The sequence below is a fragment of the Panthera onca genome, chromosome A1 (genome assembly GCF_046562875.1).
Source record: "Panthera onca isolate mPanOnc1 chromosome A1, mPanOnc1 haplotype 2, whole genome shotgun sequence".
Lineage (NCBI taxonomy): Eukaryota > Metazoa > Chordata > Mammalia > Carnivora > Felidae > Panthera > Panthera onca.
In genome coordinates, this window is record NC_138339.1 from 60,313,020 (window position 1) to 60,336,811 (window position 23,792).

The 23,792-nt window shown below is 44.7% G+C and overlaps 1 protein-coding gene and 1 long non-coding RNA gene across 7 annotated transcripts in view; one reads left to right on the forward strand and one right to left on the reverse strand.

The window, feature by feature from the left end:
* Nucleotides 1-23,792, forward strand: part of DOCK2 (dedicator of cytokinesis 2) — a 418,519-nt gene that overhangs the window by 342,632 nt on the left and 52,095 nt on the right. For all 5 annotated transcript variants that reach the window (XR_009610788.3, XM_060634987.3, XM_060634989.3 and 2 more), the window contains 3 exons: nucleotides 3,566-3,666; nucleotides 3,757-3,815; nucleotides 14,783-14,931. Coding sequence is in view for 4 of the 5 variants with exons in the window: in XM_060634987.3 (XP_060490970.1) it covers nucleotides 3,566-3,666; nucleotides 3,757-3,815; nucleotides 14,783-14,931 (309 nt within the window). In the remaining variant the exon portion in view is untranslated. The remainder of the gene's footprint in view (nucleotides 1-3,565; nucleotides 3,667-3,756; nucleotides 3,816-14,782; nucleotides 14,932-23,792) is intronic.
* Nucleotides 1,577-12,535, reverse strand: LOC132680981 (uncharacterized). Of its 2 annotated transcripts, XR_009610790.2 has the most exons (4): nucleotides 12,447-12,535; nucleotides 8,527-8,630; nucleotides 4,781-4,885; nucleotides 1,577-1,677 (listed from the first exon to the last, which is right to left on the reverse strand). It is a non-coding gene; the product is annotated as an uncharacterized LOC132680981 (long non-coding RNA). The 2 variants fall into 2 exon arrangements; XR_009610791.2 differs by lacking the exon at nucleotides 4,781-4,885.

Here is a 23,792-nt window from a genome sequence, read left to right on the forward strand (position 1 = left end):
AAGGTCCAGAGCAGAGGCATTATGAGCACCCAGAAGTGTCTGCTTTGGCCACTGCTCACCTCTCAGGTTATTGTATAGAGCCACTCACCATGACAGACTTCCCTCAGTTCCAAAATTGGTTCCACATAGCTCTCTGGGCAAAACTGGGCTGGGCCTGTGGATGAGATACCTAGGGGCACATTTCTGATCTACTAAGAAAAAAGAGGCATAAGATCTATGATCTCATAACTCACAAAGATCTTCAAGGAGGGAAGACAAAGGAAAATCAGGTTCATTTCTAAGCATGTACACATCAGAATTGAAAACATACATCCATGCAAACACTTGTATGTAGAAATTCATAGATACATTATTCATAATAGCCAAAATGTGGCAACAACACAAATGTCAGTCAATGGATGAATGGGTAAGTAAAATGTGGTATATCCATATGATAAATTAGTATTCAGCAATAAAAATAAGTGAAGTACTGATACATGTGACAGCACAGATGAACCTTGAAAAACATTATGCTTAGTGAAAGAAGCCAGACATGAAAGGTTACATATTTTATTATTCCCTTTCTATGAAATGTCAGATTGAGCAAATCCACAGGGACAGAAAGTAGATTAGTGATTTCCAGGGGCTAAGGGGGAGACAAGAATGGGGAATGACTGCTAATAGTGGGGATGGTTGTATTACCTTTTGTGAATATACTGAAAACTATTGAATTCTATACTCTAAAAAGTGAATGTTATGATATATGGATTATATATAACAGGAATGGGGTGGCAGAGAAAACATTTCTGAAGGACTAAGTCAGGACAGAGGCTAGCAAGAGGCTCTAGATTTGACGTGTCTGTGTGTTCTCAGATGTGTTGAGGGGACACTTCTGGAATGGTTTTTGAAAGTAATAGCAATGCAACTTACTTTGTCCTATCTTTGTTCTTATTGTGCCCTAATTATTCTTACGGAATTTTCCTGAAATCAGGAATTTATCACCTTCAAAATAACACTTACCATGCCCTTTGACCGGGTTTTCTGTTTCCTTGGATTGTTGTTCCATCTGATCTTAAATGGGGGGAGGTATTAGCTGTGCTTAGGCAGACCAAAGCAACACATTTTCAGAACCTGCAAGTCATGGGGGCACCAGGAGGAAGGACAGCCAGAGTGGCCAGGAGAACTGACCTGTATAGTGTGTTTGGATAAGCAGTGTTACTACGGAAACAGGAGAGCTTGAGATGTGATTCTTATGGGAAGCCTTTGAAGGATGTTGAGGTAGGGAGTGATAGAACCCACCTTCGTTTTTTTTTTTTTTTTTTTTTTTTTCAAACCCACCTTGTTTTAAGAAGATCCTCTGGGGGCGCCTGGGTGGCGCAGTCGGTTAAGCGTCCGACTTCAGCCAGGTCACGATCTCGCGGTCAGTGAGTTCGAGCCCCGCGTCAGGCTCTGGGCTGATGGCTCGGAGCCTGGAGCCTGTTTCCAATTCTGTGTCTCCCTCTCTCTCTGCCCCTCCCCCATTCATGCTCTGTCTCTCTCTGTCCCAAAAATAAAATTAAAAAAAAACGTTGAAAAAAAAAAAAAAAAAAAAAAAAAAAAGAAGATCCTCTGGTCTCTGTGTGGAGAGTTGACTTGATGGACTCCACAAGCCAGTAGTTTGCTTCTTTGTACTCCAGGAGCGGCTTGGTCTTTCGGACCCTGGGAGATAAATTTCAAAAAAGAAAAACTTTTTCTGCCCACAGAATGTGAGCCCCACGGGGGTAGGGACTGCTGTCTGTGTATGTGCACTCCCTATGCCCACATGACGACAATGCCTAGCGTGTAGAAGGTGTTCAATAAAAAAATGTATTAATGCATCTTCAGGCAAAGACTGACCATGGTGTGTAGAAAGAGTCCTCAACTTTGATCAGAAGGCCTGAGTTCAAATTCCAGATCTACTGTATATATAACAAACTGAGTGACCTTTGGAAAAATACCTAACCCCTCCAAGCCGCATTATCTTCATCTGTAAAAGGGGACTAATGATAGCTACCAGGTTTTAAGAGATAAAAGGAGGGATGTATGGGAAAGTGCCTGGCCCATGGTAAAAATGAAATACTTGTTTTCTTCTTTCTGAAACTGGAAGCATAAGCCCATTTGAAAGCAACACTCTGGGCAGCAGTAATGATGTTATCAAGGGTAAAGCTGCCTTTTACTTAGTCTTGGCCATCTGAAACCTCCAATGAATATCTTTGAATTAAGGATGAAAGTCTCAATGGTGAGTGATTTCCCTAGCTAGTGTTACCCTTCTTCTTGCTAGTCAGTGTTGAGAGGGGGCTGAAAGTGGATAAGTTTGTGCAGCAAAGTTCCCCCCACCATCTGCTCCTTATAGGGGCTTGTCATCTTATAATAATAGCCCTGAGCACTCAGGGAGCCAGGTTGTACTATTTCCTCTGCTACCAAAGGAATCAATATATATAGCCCTTTAAAAACATCATCTCATGTAACCTTTACTACTAGGTCTCTGCAATGGGTACAGGGGGTACCCCTTTTGCAGATGGGTTCACTAAGGCTCCATTTCTCAGGTTCTGTAGATTGTATCAATATCGTTATCACTGCAGCCAATATTTTGGAGCACTTGCCATGTGCAGAATGCTTTGCTGGTTCTATTTTAACAAAAGCCAGTGGAGTGATGTCTTGTATTAGCCCTAGTGTTTAGCACCAACTGATCATGTAAGTATTGTAATTACAACGAGCCTACCTATAAACCAGGCCCTCAGAGGTTCTTGAACTCAAATGAACATCAGAATTACCCAGAGTGCTTATGAACACACAGATTTCAGAGTCTGATTCAGTAGGTCTAGGGTAGAGCCAGAGAATTTGCGTTTCTTTTTTTGTTTAATGTCTATTTATTTTTTGAGAGAGAGAGAGAGGGAGAGGGAGAGTGGATAGAGAGATGGGGGGACAGAGAATCCCAGACAGGCCCTGCATTGTCAGCACAGAGACCAATGTGGGGCTCAAACCCATGAACAGTGAGATCATGCCCTGAGCCAAAATCAAGAGCCTGACTGAGCCATCCCAGCGCCCCAGATAATTTGCATTTCTAACAAGTTCCCAGGTGATGCTGTTGCTAGTGGTCCGGGGCCATACCTTGAAACTATTGACCTAAGGGGAAGGAGGAGGCAAAATATTCTAAGACAGAATGGGTTTCAGGCTGGTCCTATGAGCTATCAGGTGGATTAGGGAGGACTTCCAGAAATACATATCCCTCATCAACCTCTAATTCTACCAGGGCACTCAGCTTGCGCAAGTTGTTTGTCTTTCAAAACACAAAATGAAGCAATTTTTCAAAAGCAGCCCTAAAACCCTCCCCTGTCACCAGACTGGGGACCTGGTCAGTGCCTAGAGAAATCCATCCATTGTCCTTGGTTTGGCCAGGATGTTAATTTCAGAGTCCATGCCAGTTAGAAAATTGCAGTGCACAGAATTAAACTGGTTCTGCCACTATCTTCTGCCATTTTCATAAATTGTTCACATTACCCAGCATTTAATATGCTTTCCCACTTCAGACCCTCTCCATGACTATTCTCTACTCCTTCATTTACAGCTGTGGAACAACTATTTTCATCTGGCGGTGGCTTTTATCACTCAGGATTCTCTGCAGCTGGAGCAGTTCTCGCACGCCAAATACAACAAAATCCTGAATAAGTAGGTTGAATGTTTGGATCTCCTTGAAGTGGGGGCTTCATGGAAATCTCTGAGATGGAGACTGAAGCAGACATTTGTTGTTTCTCATAGGTATGGGGACATGAGACGGCTAATTGGCTTCTCCATCCGTGATATGTGGTACAAGCTTGGTGAGTAGGCCCATGCATCCAGACAGACACATCTGCACACGCCAAGCTCCTTCTAGAAGACCATCTGTTAGAGGGCCACAGGGGTTTCAGTGGTGGGAGCTTGAAATAACAGTTTATCACTGTGTGCATCCTGGGTCCTTAATAAGCGCCTGATGAGAGAGAGTGCCCATCCCCGTGTCCTGCCCCCAAACAGCCGCAGATCTTGCTTGATGCCCCTGAGGGCTTAAGAAGTCAAATTGGAATTTACAAAAAGGAGGAAGGGCAGGACTGCTGAGGGAACTCATGTTCTCACACATCACATGCATGCTTCCTGCTGACTGGTGTGCCCTTCCACCTCCAGTTTCTTAAGTGATGTTGTGATGTACAAAAGACCCTCCAACCCCACGGAGGAGAATTGGCTCTGTGGAAGATGAGGGTCTTTTGTGACATGATGTGAGCCGGAGGGTGACCCCAGAAGCCACCCTTGTCCCAGTGAGCTACAGGACTCATGTGTGAACTGTGTGGTACCCGTGGATGGAAGGAACTGGAGATGGAATCAGGAGACATTTATTGAGAGTCTGAGTCAGCCCTGTGCTAAGGAGATCTTATTTAATCTTCAGTCACCTTCTGCAAGATGGAAAAATGCCCCCTCCTTTTATTGATCAGGAAACTCAGAGAGGGAAGTAACTTGCTTGAGATCAAACAGCTGCAAGGCCCAGAGCTTGGTTTTGATCCCACAAGGACAGGGGCCACACACCTTGCCTCAGGCCTGAATCCTGCTCCATAAATATAAGTGTTGAAAGGATGAATGGATAGGTGGATAGATTAATGTAGTTACAAGTAATGAACTATTTTCATCTCCAATTTTCCTGTGCCCTTCTTGACTCTCTGCTGCTGATCTACTCTGCCCTGGGCTTGGATGTAGCCATCTTCAGAGGAGACACTCACAGGGACTGTGCCTAGTTTTCGGATTCAACCTAAATTACCTCTCCTGACATTGCTTCTTGCTTCCCCAGAGGTTTTAATGTCTTTCAGTTCCCTTCGGGTTTCCTGGACAGCAGTTTCTTGCCCTTTCCAGCAAGGTCCATTCACTGCAGGGGAAGCACAGTGGATAGGCCATCAGTCTGGGTTCTGTCGTCTCTGGCAGCATCAGACTTGGGTTAAGAGCACACACTGGTACCAGAAGGGCTATGAATTGCTTTACAAAATCAAAGGGTGGCCTGGACAACCAGGACCAGAACAGACTGCCACATACCCGCCTTGGGCCTTGCCCTGTCATTTACAAGCTGTGAGGTCCAAAGCAAGGGGACTGAGTGACACTGGGTAGAATCTGGGGAAATAGCACCTTCTCCCAGCGCACTTATGAGTTTCATAAGAGTAAAAACTGAGAGAGTAAAGCCATGGAGGCCATACCCATGGTCAGAATTTTTATCATCATTTTCATCCTTGCCCCATCAGGACAGAACCTAATTTTCCTGTTATGCCTCTTTAATCATTAGCACCAGGCCTATAGGGCAGGGCCCAGGCAGGTAATGTAAAAGAGTGAAGGGGCTGGGATATGTTAAACCCATAGACATCCATAACACAGGGTCCTGTCAACATTTGGAGTTGGATAATTCTTTGTTGTATGGATGCCCTGTGCACTGCAAGATATTTAATAGCATCCCCGACCTCTACTCACTAGATGCCAACAGCATCCTCCCTACTCCCTAGTTGTTACAATCCAAAAAGTCTGTAGACATTGCCAAATGTCCGTGGGGAGGGGGAAAGGGATGTGCAAAACCACCCCTATTTGAAAACCACTGCTGTAAAGAAATACTGTCTCTGCCGTATTTTTCTAGAAAAGCATGCCTTTATCGGTCTTTTATTTCTCCACTTTGGAAAAGGACAGGGATATAAGAAATATTTTATGTGTCATTGACCATTATTCTTCAATAGGAAAAAAAAAAAAAGGATAGTGCAAGTGCACGGCTACCTAATAGTCAGCACATGGCCTCAGGGTCAGGAATATGGGAGGAAGTAGCTGGCCTGGAACGAAGTCAAGCAAACATACCCCCAGTGGAAGGGGCAGCTGCCGTTCTGATCTGATTCATTGCCATCCTGTTAGAAAGCAAGGCCAGTGATGTCCCCATCTTCCAGTTTTTCAAAAGAAGCCAGGAAACAAATTTTTTAAATGCATTTTCCAATTTCTAAATATTGATGATAACTAATCGGAAGTTTTAAAAACATTGCATGTGCCAGTGAAACATGAGTGGCCCGGCTTCGGTTTGCGTTTGACCTTGCACTCTTTGCTTCACAACGGCAGAGACGAGGTAAAGCCGCGGTGGGCTTCCTTTCCCACACCGACACCCCAGCCGTTGCCAGAACTGCAAAACCCGGATCTGCGCTTTGTTTGTCTCTAGCTTTTCCACACAGGCTGCTCTTTCCTGAATGTCCTTCATTGCCGTTGTTTTGCACACAGAAGATTTTATTTAGATATAGATTATGTTTTGGCAGACGTTCCTGCACTCCCAATTATGCTGATGAATGGAAAGATGTTACCAAATATTCCACCTGCTTAGAATTCCACAGAACATCAGAGCTGGAAGGGCCCTTTAGAGATCATATTGTCCAGAATTTTTCTAACGTTTATTTTTAGCTGAGGGCCAATAAAAAAAAGAGAATCTCCTGCTCAATACATAAGTTGGTTGAAAGCCAAGCTGTTCTAACTAAAGTGGGGTGGGGGGCCCAGAGCCCATTATAATGGGCCACACCTGAGCTCCCATGTGGACCCCTGAAGATTTTCTGGGGAAAGATCCTGAAGCACTTCAGAGAAGGGTGTGAAGTTATGGGTCTAATCCAACCCACCACTTTACCTGTGAGGAAACTGAGGCACAAAGAGGTGAAGAGGTATGTACAAAGTCAGATGGTGGATTAAGAAGCAGATTCAGGACAAGGACCCTGGCCTGAGTGTCTGTCCTGAAGTATTGCAGACTCCTTGCTATTTGCAAATACAAATAATGAATTACTGCAATTAAAAGATATACTTGTGGGGCGCCTGGGTGGCTCAGTCGGTTAAGCATCCGACTTCGGCTCAGGTCATGATCTCACGGTTCATGAGTTCAAGCCCCATGTTGGGCTCTGTGCTGGCAGCTCAGAGCCGGGAACCTGCTTCGGATTCTGTGTCTTCTCTCTCCGCCCCTCCCCTGCTGGCGCTCTCTCTCTCTTCTCTCTCAACTCAAAAATAAATAAACATTTAAAAAAAAAGATATACTTATTAGGGTTTGGGGTTGCAAGAAAGAGAAACTGACTGTGCCTGCCTTAATCAAAGAAGGTACTTACCAGAAGGGCAAGGAGAACCAGGCTGTGAAGGACAGGGTCAGAGCCACTTTAGGATCCAGGGGAGGTGGCACAACTTTGCCTTTAGTATGTTCCATTCAGGCATCACCCTGTTTAAAGATCCAGTCCCCAGAGGATGTCATTCTATTGGCCTTCCTTGGATGACCTCTCCCTTGATGGTCCCACCAAGTCTATGTCCATTGAAGGGGGTATATTTTCCCAAAGTAAGATGTTTATGGAGTTTTTTTTTTTTGGGGGGGGGTTGGTGGTCAAAGTCACTGATGTCCACTGAATAAAACAAGAAGTGAAGGATCTCTTGCAAAGATGGCCACCCTCCTCACCTCTTGGCCTGGGCTTCCATAAAGAGGAAAGTACATCAGCCTGAAGGGATTTTCCTGTTACTTATTAGTTACATAGATGCCTTCCTCCTCAGCTGTCTTCCTTCAGGCATAAGTGAACAGAAAGAGGAGGCAGAATGAATGGATAGTTTCCCATCCCCACCCCGCCTTGTGTTCTACTAGATGCTGGCATTAACATGCATTCTCCTAGTATGCTAATGAGGTTAACCTGATAATCCAAACCAGGACTAAGCACTGTATACACTAGAGACCAATGTAGTAGATAATGATAGGTTTTAAAGTACAATTTATGGAATATCCAAGACCAAGTGAAACTTAGAAGCTGTCTGTGGCAGACACAGCTGAGAACCCACACAATACCATTCTTCCCTTCTTCCTGGTTAACTGAACCCTAGGTTTTTTGTTTTTTTTTTTTTTTTTTTTTTCATGATCACGATTTGCTCAGTTAACAACATCCTATCATAGGTGATGGCCATATGACCCATCTCTGTCCAAAGAGAATCAACAGAAACAAACTTGTTGGGGCTTCAGGAAATCCTTTTTGTCCAATTTAAAACAAAAAAGGGAAGGGGACAAATTCAATGAGCACAACACATTTTTTGCCCATAGACTTTCCCCTTCTTCCTTTCTGGAAAACAAGATGCTTGGATGTACAGTATCCAGTTTGAAGCTATGAAGACAAAAGTCATAGGCTAAGGATGGGGGAGTAGCTCAGGACTGACCATCTTTTGACTTCTTGTTAAGGAAGAAAACTAATGCAAAACTTACTCAGTGTAGCCATGGTAATCAGATTTATGTTACATCCCTAACTGATACATCATCCAATTCAACCCCCCCATTTTATAGGGGAGCTCACTAAGGCCCAGAGAGGCACAAGGACATTCCCAAGGTCAACAAATCAGTGATTCAGCTGAAGTGAAAGAACCTGTCTCTTCCCAAGTCCAATATTCTGACTAATATTTTTTCAGAATATGCAAATTATTTTCAAAGAGTGTGAAATAGTGAACTGTTTTTCCAAGACTACTGATAATGAGTAAATCATAATGCATACTAACCTTTTAAATTTTGTTTTAATGCCCAAAGCAATCAGGGCATCATCACCATGATCATCAGTATCATCATCATCTTCTTCTTCTCATCAGGAAAGATTTGAGCAATCCTGTGATGATAAGATAGCTAATTGCAAAGATAATCTCAGGCTTAAAGATTATTTAACATTCTTCAGAGAAAAGCCTAGACAAATACGTGTGTGTGCATGTCTCTGTGTTTGTGTGTGCTTTTGTGACAGAGGTTACTTGTGGGAGGTTTTGATGGAGAGAAGGACCACATCTTGTTACCAGGGCCAGAGCACTAAGAGGTTAATGCCATTTGTGTTTTTGGAATGGGACTATGCCAAATGTAATGTACGTTTCCTGATGGTATAACATCACAACATTTGATTTCTGCTTGAAGTGAAGCAATGCACATTTTGCCAAAATGACTTTGCTGCACTTTACCATCCCACATTCACTTGGGTTAATGTCAGGCTGCGGGGTTAACAGTCTTCATGGGGAAGAAAGACAAATTCAAGCGACTGGCATCATGGCCTCGTCTGTGGGGAGGTTGCTACTGGCAGAGCCATGAGATCAACTGGGCCTTTACTTTTTAAGCATGTACAGAGTGCCCAGCTTAGCACTAGGCTCCAGGGAAGGGTGGGAGAATTGGAGAAGGATAAGGGACAGTCCCCACCTTTCTAAGAAGAGGCACCATCTAGTCCTAAGAGTAGAACAAACTAAGAATTTGAAGAACAAACTGAGATGTGTTCTTTAACGTGAAGTGTGTGGTAGAGACTCAAGAGTTCAAGTAAATGGGAGGTAGGCAAGGGCAGTAAGGATGGATCCACTCGGGAAAATGGCTCTTGAATGAGACCCCAGTCTGGCCCATGTCCAGACTGAAAGAAAGAGGGGAAAGGACAGGTATTCCAGGAGAGCAACCAGCCTACACAAGCATGGCTTCTTAGGTTTGGAGGAAGCTGCTGGCAGGAAATAGAAAATGGAAATAGGGAGGCATCCATCCATCCATGTATCCAACTGAATATTGATTTACTCATTGAATAGCAAATATTGAGCAAAATATTGTGGTAGGCTGAATAACATTTCCCCTAAGATGTTAATGTCCTAATCCCTAGATCCAGTGTATATATTACCTTACAAAGTGGACTTCTCAGACATGATTAAGAATTTTGCAGATGGTGAGAGTATGCTGGACCGTCCAGGTGGACCCAATGCAACCACAAGGTCCTTAGAAGTGAATAAAAGGAGTCAGGAGAGTCAGAGAGGGATTTAAAGAAGATGCACTTCTGGCTTTGAAGATGGAGGAAGAGACCAGGAGGCAAGGAATGTAGGTAGCTTCTAGAAGCTGCAAGAGGAAAGTACATAGTTTCTTCCTAAGACCCTCCAGAAGGAACTCAGCCCTGCTCACACTTTGATCTTAGTTCAATGAAACCCATTTCAGACTTCTGACATCCAGAAGTATAAGATAGTAAGTTTGTTTGTGTTAAGCCACTAAGTTTGTGGTGATTTATAACAGCAGCAACAGGAAACTAATATGAGCATCCTCTAAATGCCAGACACTATGCCTCTGGCTGGAGTTACAACTGGAAACAGGTTCGTGATAGAGCCCTTGACTTCATAGACTCGTGATCATTGCACTGAATAGCAACCTACTGATTGCAGAGCTATCTTGTTATGGTCAAAGGGGATTGCTGCAGAGCAGAAGTTTGGGGCAGCTGGAGACTCTGTAAAAGACAGTCTCATGAGTGAGCCGAGGATGGCCTCGATGAGGAATAGTGTGGAGCCTTCGCTCCACAGCAGTCCTATCCTCTGAAACTGGAATGTGAGCCACCTGTCTAAATGCAAAGTTTTTAAAAAGCAAAATGAAATAGTGAGATTAATGTTACAATATATTTGATGTAACCCCGTATTCCAAAGTGTTATCATTTCAGCATGCAATCAATACGAAACATTATTGAGATGTGTTAACTTTTGTTTTTGGTTTCCAGAACTCATTCTTTGAAATCTAGTGGGCTTTTTATACTCAACAGCACATCTCAACCTGGACTAGTCTCAAGCACTCAAAAGATACATGTGGCTGTAGCTTCCGTATTTGATAGAATGATGTTAGAGAATGAGTGGGGTTTATTTGTGGGGACAGGTGGAGGTAGGGTTCAGTGTAGAAATGGGGTCAGGGAGAGGGAAGGGAAAGCATGGTGGCCAGAGGAGGACCTATATGCAGGCCCAAGGAGGAGGAACAGAGTGTGCCTGAGGCATGGAGCCAGACTTGGAGGGAGGACAGGCAGGCAAGAGGAGAGATGAATGGTACAGAGCAGGAGCATTGAACCAAACGGGCCTGCAGAGCTGGGTCCCAAGGGCAACAGAAGCCACGGAAGGATTGTAAACTGTGGATCAACGTGGTCAGATTGGAGTTTTTCAAACATCTTTGAGGACAGATTATGAAATATTTAGATGGGATAAAGAAGGGTCTGCAGGGTTGTGAGTGTCAGCCCTGGGAGAAAAGGTAAATCCATCCTGACCCTCTCTCCCCATGCCAGCTCTTTGCTCTGGAGGTGAACAAGTAAACTGATAGGCATAAAATGTTCCGTGCAAAGCTCTAGGAAGCTCCATGCATTGCAACATGTCTTTATATGTTACTTTTTCCAGAATCCAGCAGAGGCTGAGCTTATAGTACTCACCATCATCATCACCACTGTCAACATCAGTACTTCCTGAGCCTTTCTAATGAGCCACTCTGCAGAGCCCTCTGTTTATATGAACTCTTTTAAGCTTCTCAACAATCCTACCAAGCAGGGATTATTTTTATCTCCATTTTACAGATGAGATCACAGAGGCTCAGGGAAGTTAAATGACAGGCACAAAGCCACGGGGCCATGGAGTGGCCACAGTGGGACCTGATTGTAGGGCTCAGCGATTCTCCAAGGCCTGGGGGGAAGCTGGAGCTGGGTGTGTGCTGAACGATGAGGAGCAAACAGACTGCCTGTCTCAGAGCAGTGCCAGAAGGGAGCTTTTCCAAGCCTGAGCCAGAGCAGCAGAGATCTGTGTTCTCTCTTCCCCTTTGGAACTGAATGGGTGATCTTTCTGGGTCGGCCCAGCTTTACTTCAGAGTCCCAGGGAGGATGCAGGACTCTGAAATCCAGGAGGTCATGACCTGTCCACATCCCTGTTCATTCCAGAGTCTGTGTCCACCTTTGGAGAGCCATCTTCTCTCCAAAAGAGTGCCCCTTCTGTTCGTATCAGCCTCACAAGGTCAGTGACTGACTCTACTCTGGTCTCAGCAGATTCACAACAATGGTCTCTTTCTCCCCCTTCCCTCGCCGCTCCCTTCCTCCCTCTTCCTTTTCTGTCAGGTCATCTTCTTAGTGCCCTGATACCAGTCTCCTCCTGAGAGGTGTGAGAGATGAGGCCATTGCACAGATTAGAAACCCAGGCCCGAGAACACACAGGATTCCTTTCCACCCACACACCGAAGCTCTTCTCTGCGCTCTCATTACCACCAGAGCCTTTCCCAAAGCCTATGTAATTTGGCATGTGGATTTATCCTGCTGGCTTATTGGCACTTTAAAAGCCTTTTCTAATTGGTATCTGTGCTCGGTGAGATTCAGCTTCCATTATATGAAAAAAGACCCTCTTACTGATTCCTTGCCTTGCCTTTTTTGGAATACGGCAGCAGGTGTGTCTCTTGAATGAGGATCTTTTTTTGTTCCGAATGAGTTTGCATCCAGTTAACTACAAATGTGTGTGTGTGTGTGTGTGTGTGTGTGTGCACGCGCGCGCACGTGTATGCGTGTCTGTGTATATAAAGACACACATATCCACACATTCAGATTATTTGAACACAAAATCCAATGTGCTGAAATTCTGCTTTTGATGTAAATGAATAAAATTTCTTCACAGAGCATTGTAAGGGGCATTCAGCTCACACTGTATTTAGAGATCAGCATCTTTCTCCATTTCCCCGATTCTTCCAAACATCTCTTCAACTGACTGCAAAGAATGGAGGTCAAAAGTATCTAAGAAATCCTTGGTCTACAGCATGTCCGCTCTTTATTTTAAACCATCTTAAATATATCCTTATCATACCCAATGCCCTCCAGTATTCTAAAGGCCTTTGTTGCATAAGCAATTTCTCCATTCCGTGGTGGCTTATCTGACAGTTTCCCATTTACTTTCTACTTATTATTGCACTTGACTTTGAATTTTAAAACCCCACTGTGGGTTTAAAGGATCTTGAAGGACGAAATCAAAAACCTAGATTAGCAATTACTATAAACCTGCTACAATGTACAATTTTTTTTCTTTTCTATTTGGGCCAAAACGAAGACTGCAAGCTCAAGTGTAATCCAAATGCATCATAAAATGAAGCAGATATCCTGGGAAAGTGTCTTTATATTTCACAAAACTCTCAGCCTGACTTCACCATTTCGTTCTCACTAGCCGAAGGTAGTCCTAGGATGATGCCTTTTTTATCTGAATTCTGGGGAAATACTTGAGCATTAAGCCTCATTTTAGGCTACATGAAAATTCATTTTCTTGCAGTTTCCCTCTTGGCTCCTTTTCTGAACTTTAATCGAAAGCAACAGCACCAGGCTGTGCGCCATACCACCCGAGTTTCTGCGCCCGCAGGAGCTCTCTGCTCCAGGTTGGGCTCTGAGGCTCTGAAGTGGCAGCTGCTGATGGAACACCCGAGCATCAGCTTTGATGATAGGGTGACCTGGATACGCTTGCCCTCACTTTCCGGGAAATCCCTGCGACTCCTAAGTGCCCCTCACCGTGCCTCTCTCATGTGTATTCTGAGTAGTCTGCTTAGTTCCGGCTCAACAAGGCTTCCCTTGATGGTTCATTCTGGCCACACACCAGAACAGTAGTAGGTAACTCTGTGTAAAGTGTGCCACATGCCAAGCACTGTCCTGGGCACTTGGTAAAAATCCGTTTATTCTTCACAACAAGCCTATCAAATAAATACTCTTATTCTCCCGGGTTACAGGTGAGGACACTGAGGCCCCAAGTGGTGAGATCAACTTGTCTAATATCTTACAGCAGTTGATGGTGGAGTCAGTTTACAAATTCAGGCAATTCTAGCTCTAGGATCAGTGCCCTTAACCACTGTACCATACTACCTGTGCCCCTAAATGCTGATTCTTCCAGGCTCTGTGCTAAGTATACACAGGTATATTTTCACATGGTCTTCTCAACAGGTGTGTATACGTATTGCTTTTGCATTTTTATAAAGATGTATATCCAAGTCATATAGCTAGTTAGGTCAGGAAATTGATTTCCTCATTCAACAGACATGTATTGAGCATCTAATATGTTCTGTACTCAGTGCCATAGGTACAACAGTGAGAACAGACATTGTCTCTACTCTCGTGAAATGGAGGAGGCAGATAGTTATCATATTATTTCACAAATAAAGCCATAATTGCAAAGTTGGGGGAGAAGGCACAACACAAGAAGCCAGTGCGGAGGGTCTATTACCTGGGGTGGGAAGGCACGCGCTGGGGGCTTTTCTCAACATATCTATCCAGTGGGACCCTTCCAGGGAAACCCAGGTGGCAATGGGGGTGTTGGGGCACAGACAGGAAAAACTGTTCTCAACAAAGGAGCACTGTGTGCATAGGCCTGGCAGTGAAGGACACAAAGTGAGTTTGTGACACCGGAAGCAGGCCAGTATAGCTAGAATGCCAAGAGCAACAGGCAGTTCACAGGAATGCCTCACCATTCCACTCACTATTGCATTGGCCATACTGTTCCCTTAAGGGGAAGGGTGTGGGAGTGCTTCACTATTCCGCTGACCATACTATTAGTAGCAGATTCTTAGCAGCAAATTTTGCTTTTCCTGTTTCATGAAATAGTTGGTAAAAGCATGTTTTCCAATCTCAGAAACATGGTGTGTGATGTAGACAGGCATAGTTTCAAATATCCCTGTGATTGGCCGTCACTAACATATTGCATCAGGGCTCCATTTGCCAAGGAGATCATGCAGGTGAAAACCCTTGTAAGCCGTGACATGCTTTCCACAAACCCATGTTATTATCCTTAATAACAGCTCGTTCTGGATGATGCATGTGCCTCTTACAGAAGTTAATATATGTAAAGTGTTCAAAATGGTGCCAGGCTCCCATAAACAACCATATATGTGTTAACTATTGTTTTTACTATTCTGCCTCCCTTCTTTTCCTTTCCACAGGCTTGGTCTGAGGAGGATCTGTGCATCATGAAAACTGTTTTATGTGTCCATGCCCCTCTTCTCTTACAGGCCAGAACAAAATCTGCTTCATCCCAGGCATGGTGGGACCTATATTAGAGATGACACTTATCCCTGAGGCTGAGCTCCGGAAAGCCACCATACCAATCTTCTTCGACATGATGCTGTGTGAATATCAAAGGAGTGGGGATTTCAAAAAGGTAAAAAATGAGGCTGGAAACCCATGCCATCCTCCCTAATCCCCAGCCCATTTCCCCATAATGATATCCTCGTTCCATCTGCCTGGGCTTCATTCAGGGGCTTGACAGTAGGCAAGGGACATTATTCATGTGCCCAGAATGAGCTGGCAGATTGGATTAGGTCACTATTTTATCATGCTTTGCTGCCGAAGGCCAAGATGAAAATGTGCTTTCTTGCTGGGTATCAGCTTGGTCCCTTTCTCAATAGTACAAGGACCATACTTCCCTACCTAAGAGTTCCCTCGAGGTGTGTCCAAAGAGCCTGCCCCTCCCACCTGCCTTCATCTCACACCGGCCTCTGTCCAGCTCTTTCTCTTCTGGGACAACTTGGAGGCTCTATATTGTCTAGAAGGATCTGAGCTTCCCAGGAGTCACACTCAGCCATGAGTGAAAATGACAGCAAATGGAGTCAAAGGCCTGTTGCTCAGGAGAGACTTGTGGATCTGCGGTGGCAGTAGGAGGCTTTCCCCAGCATGGAGGGAGTGGACAACTTGTGTGCAATGCAAGTGTCATTGGCCAAATGTTTTCATTAAAAGTCCCATCAGACTTGAAGGATGAGGACTGCTCGCTGGGCCCAGTCACTGTAGAAGCTTCTGACAGTGGAATAAGCACCCATTTCCACAACAGGCTCCTGGCAGTGTTTTGTAGTTTCACCCAGCTCAGGAAGGTCGGTCTTCAAGTCTTGTCAGACTGCCTCTGCTGAGGTTCCCTCAAATCTTGCCCCGCTGTCCTCTCCGCCACACCTTCCCACCTGGTTCTACCCCTTACAGGCTCTTTCTCCCCCTCCCCCAGCGTTTTTGCCTCTCACTGGAGACCATCACCTGCCACCCAACAGTTCCCCTTAAGACAGGTACTTAAAAAGCAACAGATTCCAAACTGTGTTTCCTTAAAATCCTTACAGATCTCTCCCCTCTCTGGCTTACTGGTTCTCTAATCCTCACCCAGTAAAGTGCAAACCCTTATGCTTGCATTCAGGGCCTTCCTTGCTCTTCACTCAGCCCTTTCAGCCATTATGCCTACCTCATTCCCCACCCCCCCAACCTGTTCCCCAGCTATTTCCTGCAGCTCACGTGAATTGAGTTATCTCCGTCAATGTCCTCCTCCATGCATTTCTCCTTCTTTCTACGCTCTGCCATGTTCACAGTTCTGCCTGCCATCACCTAAACTCCTACTGATCCTGCAAAGTCCAGTGCAGTCCTGTGTCCTTTAAGAGACCTTTTCTCTCCATTCCTACATCATTTTATCTGTCTGAGGTATGATGATTATATACTGCCTTGTGTTATACTCATTTCTGAGCATTTTCTGCATCTTCCTCAACCTTATCTAATAAAGGTGATGATGATAATGATGATGACAAAAATGACTGCCATTAACTGGGTGCTTACTATGTATCAGGCACACCATCAGTACTTTCCATGCATTAGTTCCTGTGATCTTGTTTATTGCAACCCTATAGAGAGTTAGGTAGCATTATGATACCCATTTTACAGATGAAAATACCGAAGCTTAGAGGGGTGCCTGGGTGGCTCGTTCGGTTAAGCATCCGACTTCGGCTCAGGTCATGATCTCGCGGTCCGTGAGTTCGAGCCCCGCGTCAGGCTCTGTGCTGATAGCTCAGAGCCTGGAGCCTGTTTCAGATTCTGTGTCTCCCTCTCTCTGACCCTCCCCCGTTCATGCTCTGTCTCTCTCTGTCTCAAAAATAAAATTTAAAAAAAGTTTAAAAAAAATTAAAAAAAAAAAAAGAAAATACCGAAGCTTAGAGAGGTGAAGTCACTTGCCTGAAGTCACACATCAACAAAGAGGTGGGGCAGAGGCTGCAACACACAAGTCACTACAGTCCCCAAACCATGCTGTGCCCACTGCATCATCCCGTCCCTGGTATTGTCACAGTAAATGTTGCCTGAGTGAAAGAATGAATGGCATCCTCTTCATTAGTGCTTTCTCAAAATATGTTCCATAGAGCACTAATCCAACCAGATGCTCTAGGGAAGAGGGTTTGGAAATTAAATACCTTTGGAATCCACTGCATATGGTAACCCCTCTTAGAGATCTCCAGTGCACATTAACATAGTCAAAGCACTGAGGCATTCCACAGTAAACAGACTTGCCCAGTTTCTCAAACTTATTTGTGTAAGAAACATCAATTGGATGTGCCATTCTGCCAATCACTTTGGAAAACATTGTTCTAAGGAGAAAAAGAGACTACAGGTGGTCCCCGACTTATAATGGTTCGATTTACGGTATTTGGACTTAACAATGGTGTGAAAGTGATACACATTCAGTAGAAACCTTACTTTGAATTTTGAACTTTGGTCTTTTCCTGAGCTAGTGGTAGGCAGTAGATTCTCTGTCGTGTGCTGGGCAGCAGCAGTGAGCCACAGCTCCCAGTCAGTCATGAGGGTAAACACGTGACCATGAGGGTAAACAACAGATTTACTTAGAACCATTCTATGCCCACATAACCATTCTATTTCTCATTTTCAGTAAAGTATTCAGTAAATTCCATGAGCTGACCAACATTTTATTATAAAATAGGTTTTGCATTAGATGATTTCGCCCAACTATAGGCTAATGTTAGTGTCCTGAACATGTTTAAGGTAGGCTGGGCTGCAGTGGGTTAGGGATATTAAATGCATTTTTGAATTAACTATATTTTCAACTTACAATGGGTTTATCAGACATAACCTCATTATAAGCTGAGAAAGATCTGTAGTTAGTTCTGATGATATCAGTGTGAGAGAGTACTCTTCTGCCCAGGGATTAATTAGCAGGAGCTTTCTAGTCCCAGAAAGGCTAGTGACCAGCTGTCCCCTCTTTCAGCAAAGAGCCTGAAAAGAAATCAGGTTGAGGAGTTCAGATAAAGAAAGATACCATATCCAACCAGTTGGGATAAGGGGGAGTAGAAGGTGAAACACTTGATTGGGTATTGAAGGCAGTTTGCAGTCGGCTGACTTTTAAGGGGGACGCCAACTATGTGAAGCTTGGAAACACGTAGAGGGCACACAATGTGACATGAAGGACATCATACTTACTCTCAGATCAGTACACCCTCCAGAGGCGTGTGCACCAGCTGGCTCAGAAGATGTCCTAGGGGCAGGTGTGCAAAGGAAACACCAAGTACCTGATAGTATGCAATGTTTAAAAAAACAAGCAAGCCCATCATTTCTGGATTACAACCTGACAGTTGTATTTGGTGGCCTTCAGAGGCTTGCCTGAATGTGATATTTTTTTCCTGAAAGGATTTCCTTATTGTGGCATCCCCATGACATCCACCCACCTGTTTTCTATGAATGGGGGTCATCCTTGGACTCCTCACTCGAAGCATGTGTTCATCGTAATAATGTTCCCCAATTGCTTCTCTTAATTTCTCCCTTATCAAAAGAGACAGCACAATCAAGCTGACTAATGGGGCAGCTTCCCATGAAAAAAACAGCTGGTGTGATTGGTAGGAGCTCAGCTGTGGGGTGAGCAGATCCAGGCACGACTGCTTGGTTCAGAGTAAGCAGCCATGAAGGTTTTCCCAGGGAAGGAGGATGCCAGTCCCCTAGGAGCCCCAAGCAGCCCTGATGGCCAAATCCAGAGCAAACCCCAGCACTGGGTCTGAAATCCAGGAGGTCTTGCATGCAAACTAGCATTAGGGAATGATGCCAAAATTATCAGCTAAAAACTAGGTTTCTAGAAGGTGACAGGTAGGCTTTCCTTTCTAAAATTTGAGTTTCTCAAAGGAAATAGTAGAACCCAAAGGAAAAGTTAGCAGGACCCCTGCCTCTGGTCAGGGACACAACATCTTGTGGTTTTCTCGCCGCCCTGCTTTTGCTCAGGCTCTTCCTTTGATTTCTTCACCTGAAGAGATTCTACTCATCCTTCAGCTGAGGCCTCACATTTTGAGATGGCCCTTCCTGCTTCTGGAGGCAGTGGTTCATCTGGATGCAAAAGACAGATGGGCTCAAGCAGGATGTGCATGGGCTGGAACTGGGACAGGAGGGGGTTAAACACTGATGGGCCTAAGGGGGTGTGGGGGTGGGGAAAAGGAGGCTCTGGGGCAATCTCTTTCTCTGCTCTGAGTTTTTTTGCAACTTCATTGCCAGATTTCCCTGTCTTCTCTTGTAGCCCAAATTAGATAGCTGATGCATTTGACTGATAACCTTTACACCTCATAAGTACAGCACTTCACCCAAGACCATCTCAGGCATTCCTATCCTGTGACTCAGACTGAATGTCCTATCCCTGGCACACTGTTACTCCTTGGTGGGGCAATGGACAGGACAGTTTTGGCAAAAGGAGCCTTGGCTTGCCACATTCATGCCCAGTCAGTGTGAAATGTGTCTTGACCTACCTAAGTGAGGCTCAGGCATATCACTTGACCCACACTGCATGACGATCTGCTCATAGATCTCTCTCTATCACAAGACCGTGAGATTTTCTGGGGCCAAGGCTAGTCTCTCATTCCTGAACTTGTCAAGTGCCTGTCATGAGTGTGGGTGAGAACCATGTCAATGTTCCCAGGATGAATGGAAGCATTTAGACCTGCATCCTTCCACATTTCAGAGGAAAAGCCTTAGCACAGGGAGGAACATTCCAGTGAATATTTTCATCATTTAGGGTAATGAGGGTAGCTGATGATTGCTTGAGTAATCCCCAGAGGCTGGGTAGACCAGCTGTTTTCCTGGCCAATTTTTTGTGCAGGGAGGGGTTTTGGGGTGTCTGGGTGAAGATGGTGGCAAAGAGTCAGAGTCCTGGGGCCTAGAGACTGAGGAGAGTGATTGCCTATTTTACAGATTGTAGAACAGGACTGTGGCACAATCAGCCTGAGGGTCTGAGCCATAGCAGGCGAGATGTCCTAGAGAAAACTCCTCTCAGAGATGGAAGAGGTAACAGCATTTGATAGCACCTAGAACAGCACCTGGGACTCAGCATGAGCTCAATAATTGCTCGATAAATGAATTAATGGACAGAGATATCAGTTGAGCAGATCCCCTGAAATGGAGTCTTGGCTTAGAGTAAGGGGGTGCTTCAGATGGCTTAGAATATAATGAAGAAAAGAACAATCGATTCAATAAATATATACTGGGCACCTACTGTGTTCTGGCCAGTGTGCTTTGGAGTTAGATAGACTTGCTACTTGTGTGCTGAATAAATTTGGTAAGTTATTTAACCTCTTTCAAGCCCAGCTTCTTCATCTGTAAAATGAATATCATAATACCATTATAGGTTCCCAAACCCAAGCTCCACAGGCAATGATCTGGAGCAGGCGGAGACAAGATAACTCAAAGAAAATTAGGAAGCTGCACTGACTCCCTAAAGCATCCCTTCTCATGTGACACTATCTTCTCCAGCTTTCCCCCAAGTCTGCTTCCAGCCACCCCTGGACAACCAGCATTTCACTAACAAAGGAGGCCACGGGCTGACTTACTGGTGCCAGTTCTATCCCTATCACTCTGCCATCCTGGCCTTTCACACTATCTCTGCCCCTCCCATACGAAGTCAAAGTCAGAACCAGACATTTGAAGAAGGGCTCTTGTTCCCTAAATTTCACACTTCACCTGGATTCTAGGCAAACAAATAAGGAAAATAGCCAAGATGTTCTAAAGTAGTAAGGAGAGGTCACAAAAGCAATTTGGGGAAGGCATGATGCAAACGTGAGGCCCGCATGAGTCATTCTGCTGGAGGAGGGAGGTCCACTCGGGAGGGCTGGGCTCTTAGAGTTCACTTCCTTTTTCCTGAGTAGGGCCTCTTAAGATTCCTGGTGGGCCTCTGTAGCATTGACTTCTGCGAAAGTAACCTGCAGATGCTCCTTAACAAATATCCCCCTTGCAGGGGTAGGGTGAGGAGTCAACAGTGTGATGCAGCTGTGCAGCTGTGGAGAAAATGGAATTGATTTGGAGGAGCCAGACCTTTGTTTTAAGCTCTGCACAGTGGCATGGCACAGTGTATGTGTGAGAGCATATGCTGGACCCTTGGGCCTGCTCTAGGTCAAGTCCATCCATGCTTTGAAACGCAAGACAAAGATTCCACTTTGCCTCAGTTTTCTCATTTAAAAAATAAAAATGAGGATATCTATCTCCCTTGGCTATCATAAAGACTAATTGAGATGGTGATACTGTTGACAATGGCAATGTTGACAGTGTCATGATAACAATTATTGAGCACTTACTATGTGCCAAGTACCACGCTAGCCTTTCCCGTGTATTTTCCCATTAACTTCTCCCAACACTACTCTAAGTAGCTGCTGTTTTATTTATTTATTTATTTTTAAGTTTTTGAGAGAGAGAGAGAGAGAGAGAGAGAGAAGCATGTACATACCATTAGGGGAGGGGCAGAGGAAGAGAGAGAGAGAATTTTTTTTCATTTTTCAAAGTGTATTTATTTTGAGAGAGAGAGCAGAAATGGGAAGGGACAGAGAGAGGGGGAGAGAGAGAGAGAATGCCAAGAACTCTCCATGCTGTCAGCGTGGAGCCCAATGCAGGGCTTGAACTCACAAACCATGAGATTATGACTTTAGCCGAAACCAAAAGTCGGGCGCTTAACCGACTGAGCCACCCAGGCACCCCGAGAAAGAGAGAATCTTAAGCAGGCTCCATGTTCAGAATGGAGCCTGGTGCAGGGCTTAATCCCATGACCCTAGGATCATGACCTGAGCCAAAATCAAGAGCTGAATGCTCAACCAACTGAACCACCAGGTGCCCCAGTAGGTGCTGTTTTAAATCTTCATGTAATAGATGAGAAAATTGAGCCTCAGGAAGCTTATTAACTTTCCCAAGATCACATAGTGGGGAGAAAAGTCAAAGCAAGACTCAAACTAAGTCTTTTGGATGCCAAAGGCTGTGGTCATAGCCGCTCCTGTGCACAGTGCCTGCTTGGGAACAAAACGGGCCGGCGTCTGTCATGGGATGTGCTTGACTGAAACCTTCGCTCTCCGACCTGGCCTGAAGGGCTCACACGTGGCACAGCGTCATCCAGCTCTGCACAGCCCCTGGCACCCTGTAATTTCCTTCCCTGCAGGCTCTTTGTGACCTTGTGACAAGTGCTTATTTACCCCATGCACTTCTCTGCTCTAAAGGAAAGTTCATCGCATCAGGAGGAATCATGCCAACACTTAACACTGAACAACTCAGACAAGGGAAAAAATGCTATTTTTCTCCCATAAAGCTGCTTTCCAGTAACATTCAGCAGTAATAACAATAACATTAGCAGTAATCATAAGCAGATGAGCAAACCCAATGCACATTTGAGTTTATGCTCTCCCCTGGTGCTTTATATATAAAATCTCCTCCAGTCCTCCTAACTACCCCATGTGGTAGGGACCACTATTATATTGATAGGGTCCACAGGCCAAATCTGTCCTGTTACCTGTTTTTGTAAATAAAGTTTTATTAGAATACAGCCATGCTGATTTGTCTATATATTATCTGTGGTTGCTTTTGTGTTATAGCAGCAGAGCTGAGTAGTTGTAATAAAGACTGACTAACCCACAAAGACTAAAATATTTACAATCTGGCCCTTTACAGAAAATGTTTGCTGACCCCTGATGCCTGATATAAACTCTGAAGTGGGATTAGAAAGACCTGATAGCTTTCCTAAGATGGTGGAGGGAATGGAGCAGGCATGTAAATCAGATGGTCTAACATCAGAGCCCATGCTTGCAGTCCTTTAGCTGTATTACTTCCTGCCCCAAGCTTGGCACAGTAGACATCTCTAATCATGATAGCCCCAACCCTTAAGTCTGGATAATATTTGATGCATACAAGATGCTTAATACAATGCATCATGTAAGGTACATGATTCATGTGTGGACTGGCAGTCCAGACCCTCATCAAATTGGCCCCCATCTGGGTCTTCATTCTAATTTTTTTTCTTTTCTTTCTTCTTGAACTCTGATCTTTCTTAACTGCTCTCCTCATTTTTCTCTACTTTCCTACATCTACAACCTTCATTCACTCCGTTCCTCCTACCCAGAATGCTCTTCCTTTTCATATTTATCACAATCCTACCCGTCTTCCAGGTTTTTTTGTATCTCCTTCCATAAATCTTCCCCGACTGAGGAAACTCACAGGAAATTTTCTCATCTGTGCTGTATCAGCACAAGCTTTTTGTCCTTTCTTTTGGCCCTCAGCACACAACAGTGAGGGAACAATGGCACCACAGATGTGAGCTGAGGGAAAAGTGAATCCAGCCCCTGCCTTTCATCACTTAAAGATTCCAACCAACTAGACTGGGCTTGATCCTTTGTGCACTGGAAGGAGCCTGCCAAAAGGTCTCTGCCATTCACAGAGCATTACACATACTTCTTCATGTGTAAAGTACCTGACACTTAGTGAAGTGGAACCAATCCGGGGCTGGCTGGTTTTCATGCATTATCACCTTTAGACATGATCCTCCTTAAATATGACCTCCAGACTTCATGGGGAGATTTTAAGGTCTGAGAGTAGAGAGGCTGGGTAAAAAGCCAGGAGTACCCAAAGACTCCCTAGACCTTGGTGACCTTTGCCAACGGCCTTCTTCCCTTCTCCAGATGCCAGTTTCGTATTTAATGGTAAAACTGAGGAGAAGCAGACTGCGTGATTTGGATGGATTCATCACGGCATGTTATTGAAAGTACAAACTGTTTTACATTTTAGCCATGCAAAGGGACACAGTATGGCCCTTCAAAACATTGCATAAGCCATGAGCTGAACTGGGTGAGATGCTTCTTGAGAGTGAAAATGGGGAGATGGAACGTTCTCTGGCTTCATGTTCCAGGATATGTTGGGACTATAGGTACATACTCATGTTCAGGTAACTTACCGAGTCTGATCTCTGACCACTACAGTTGCCACCAGTCT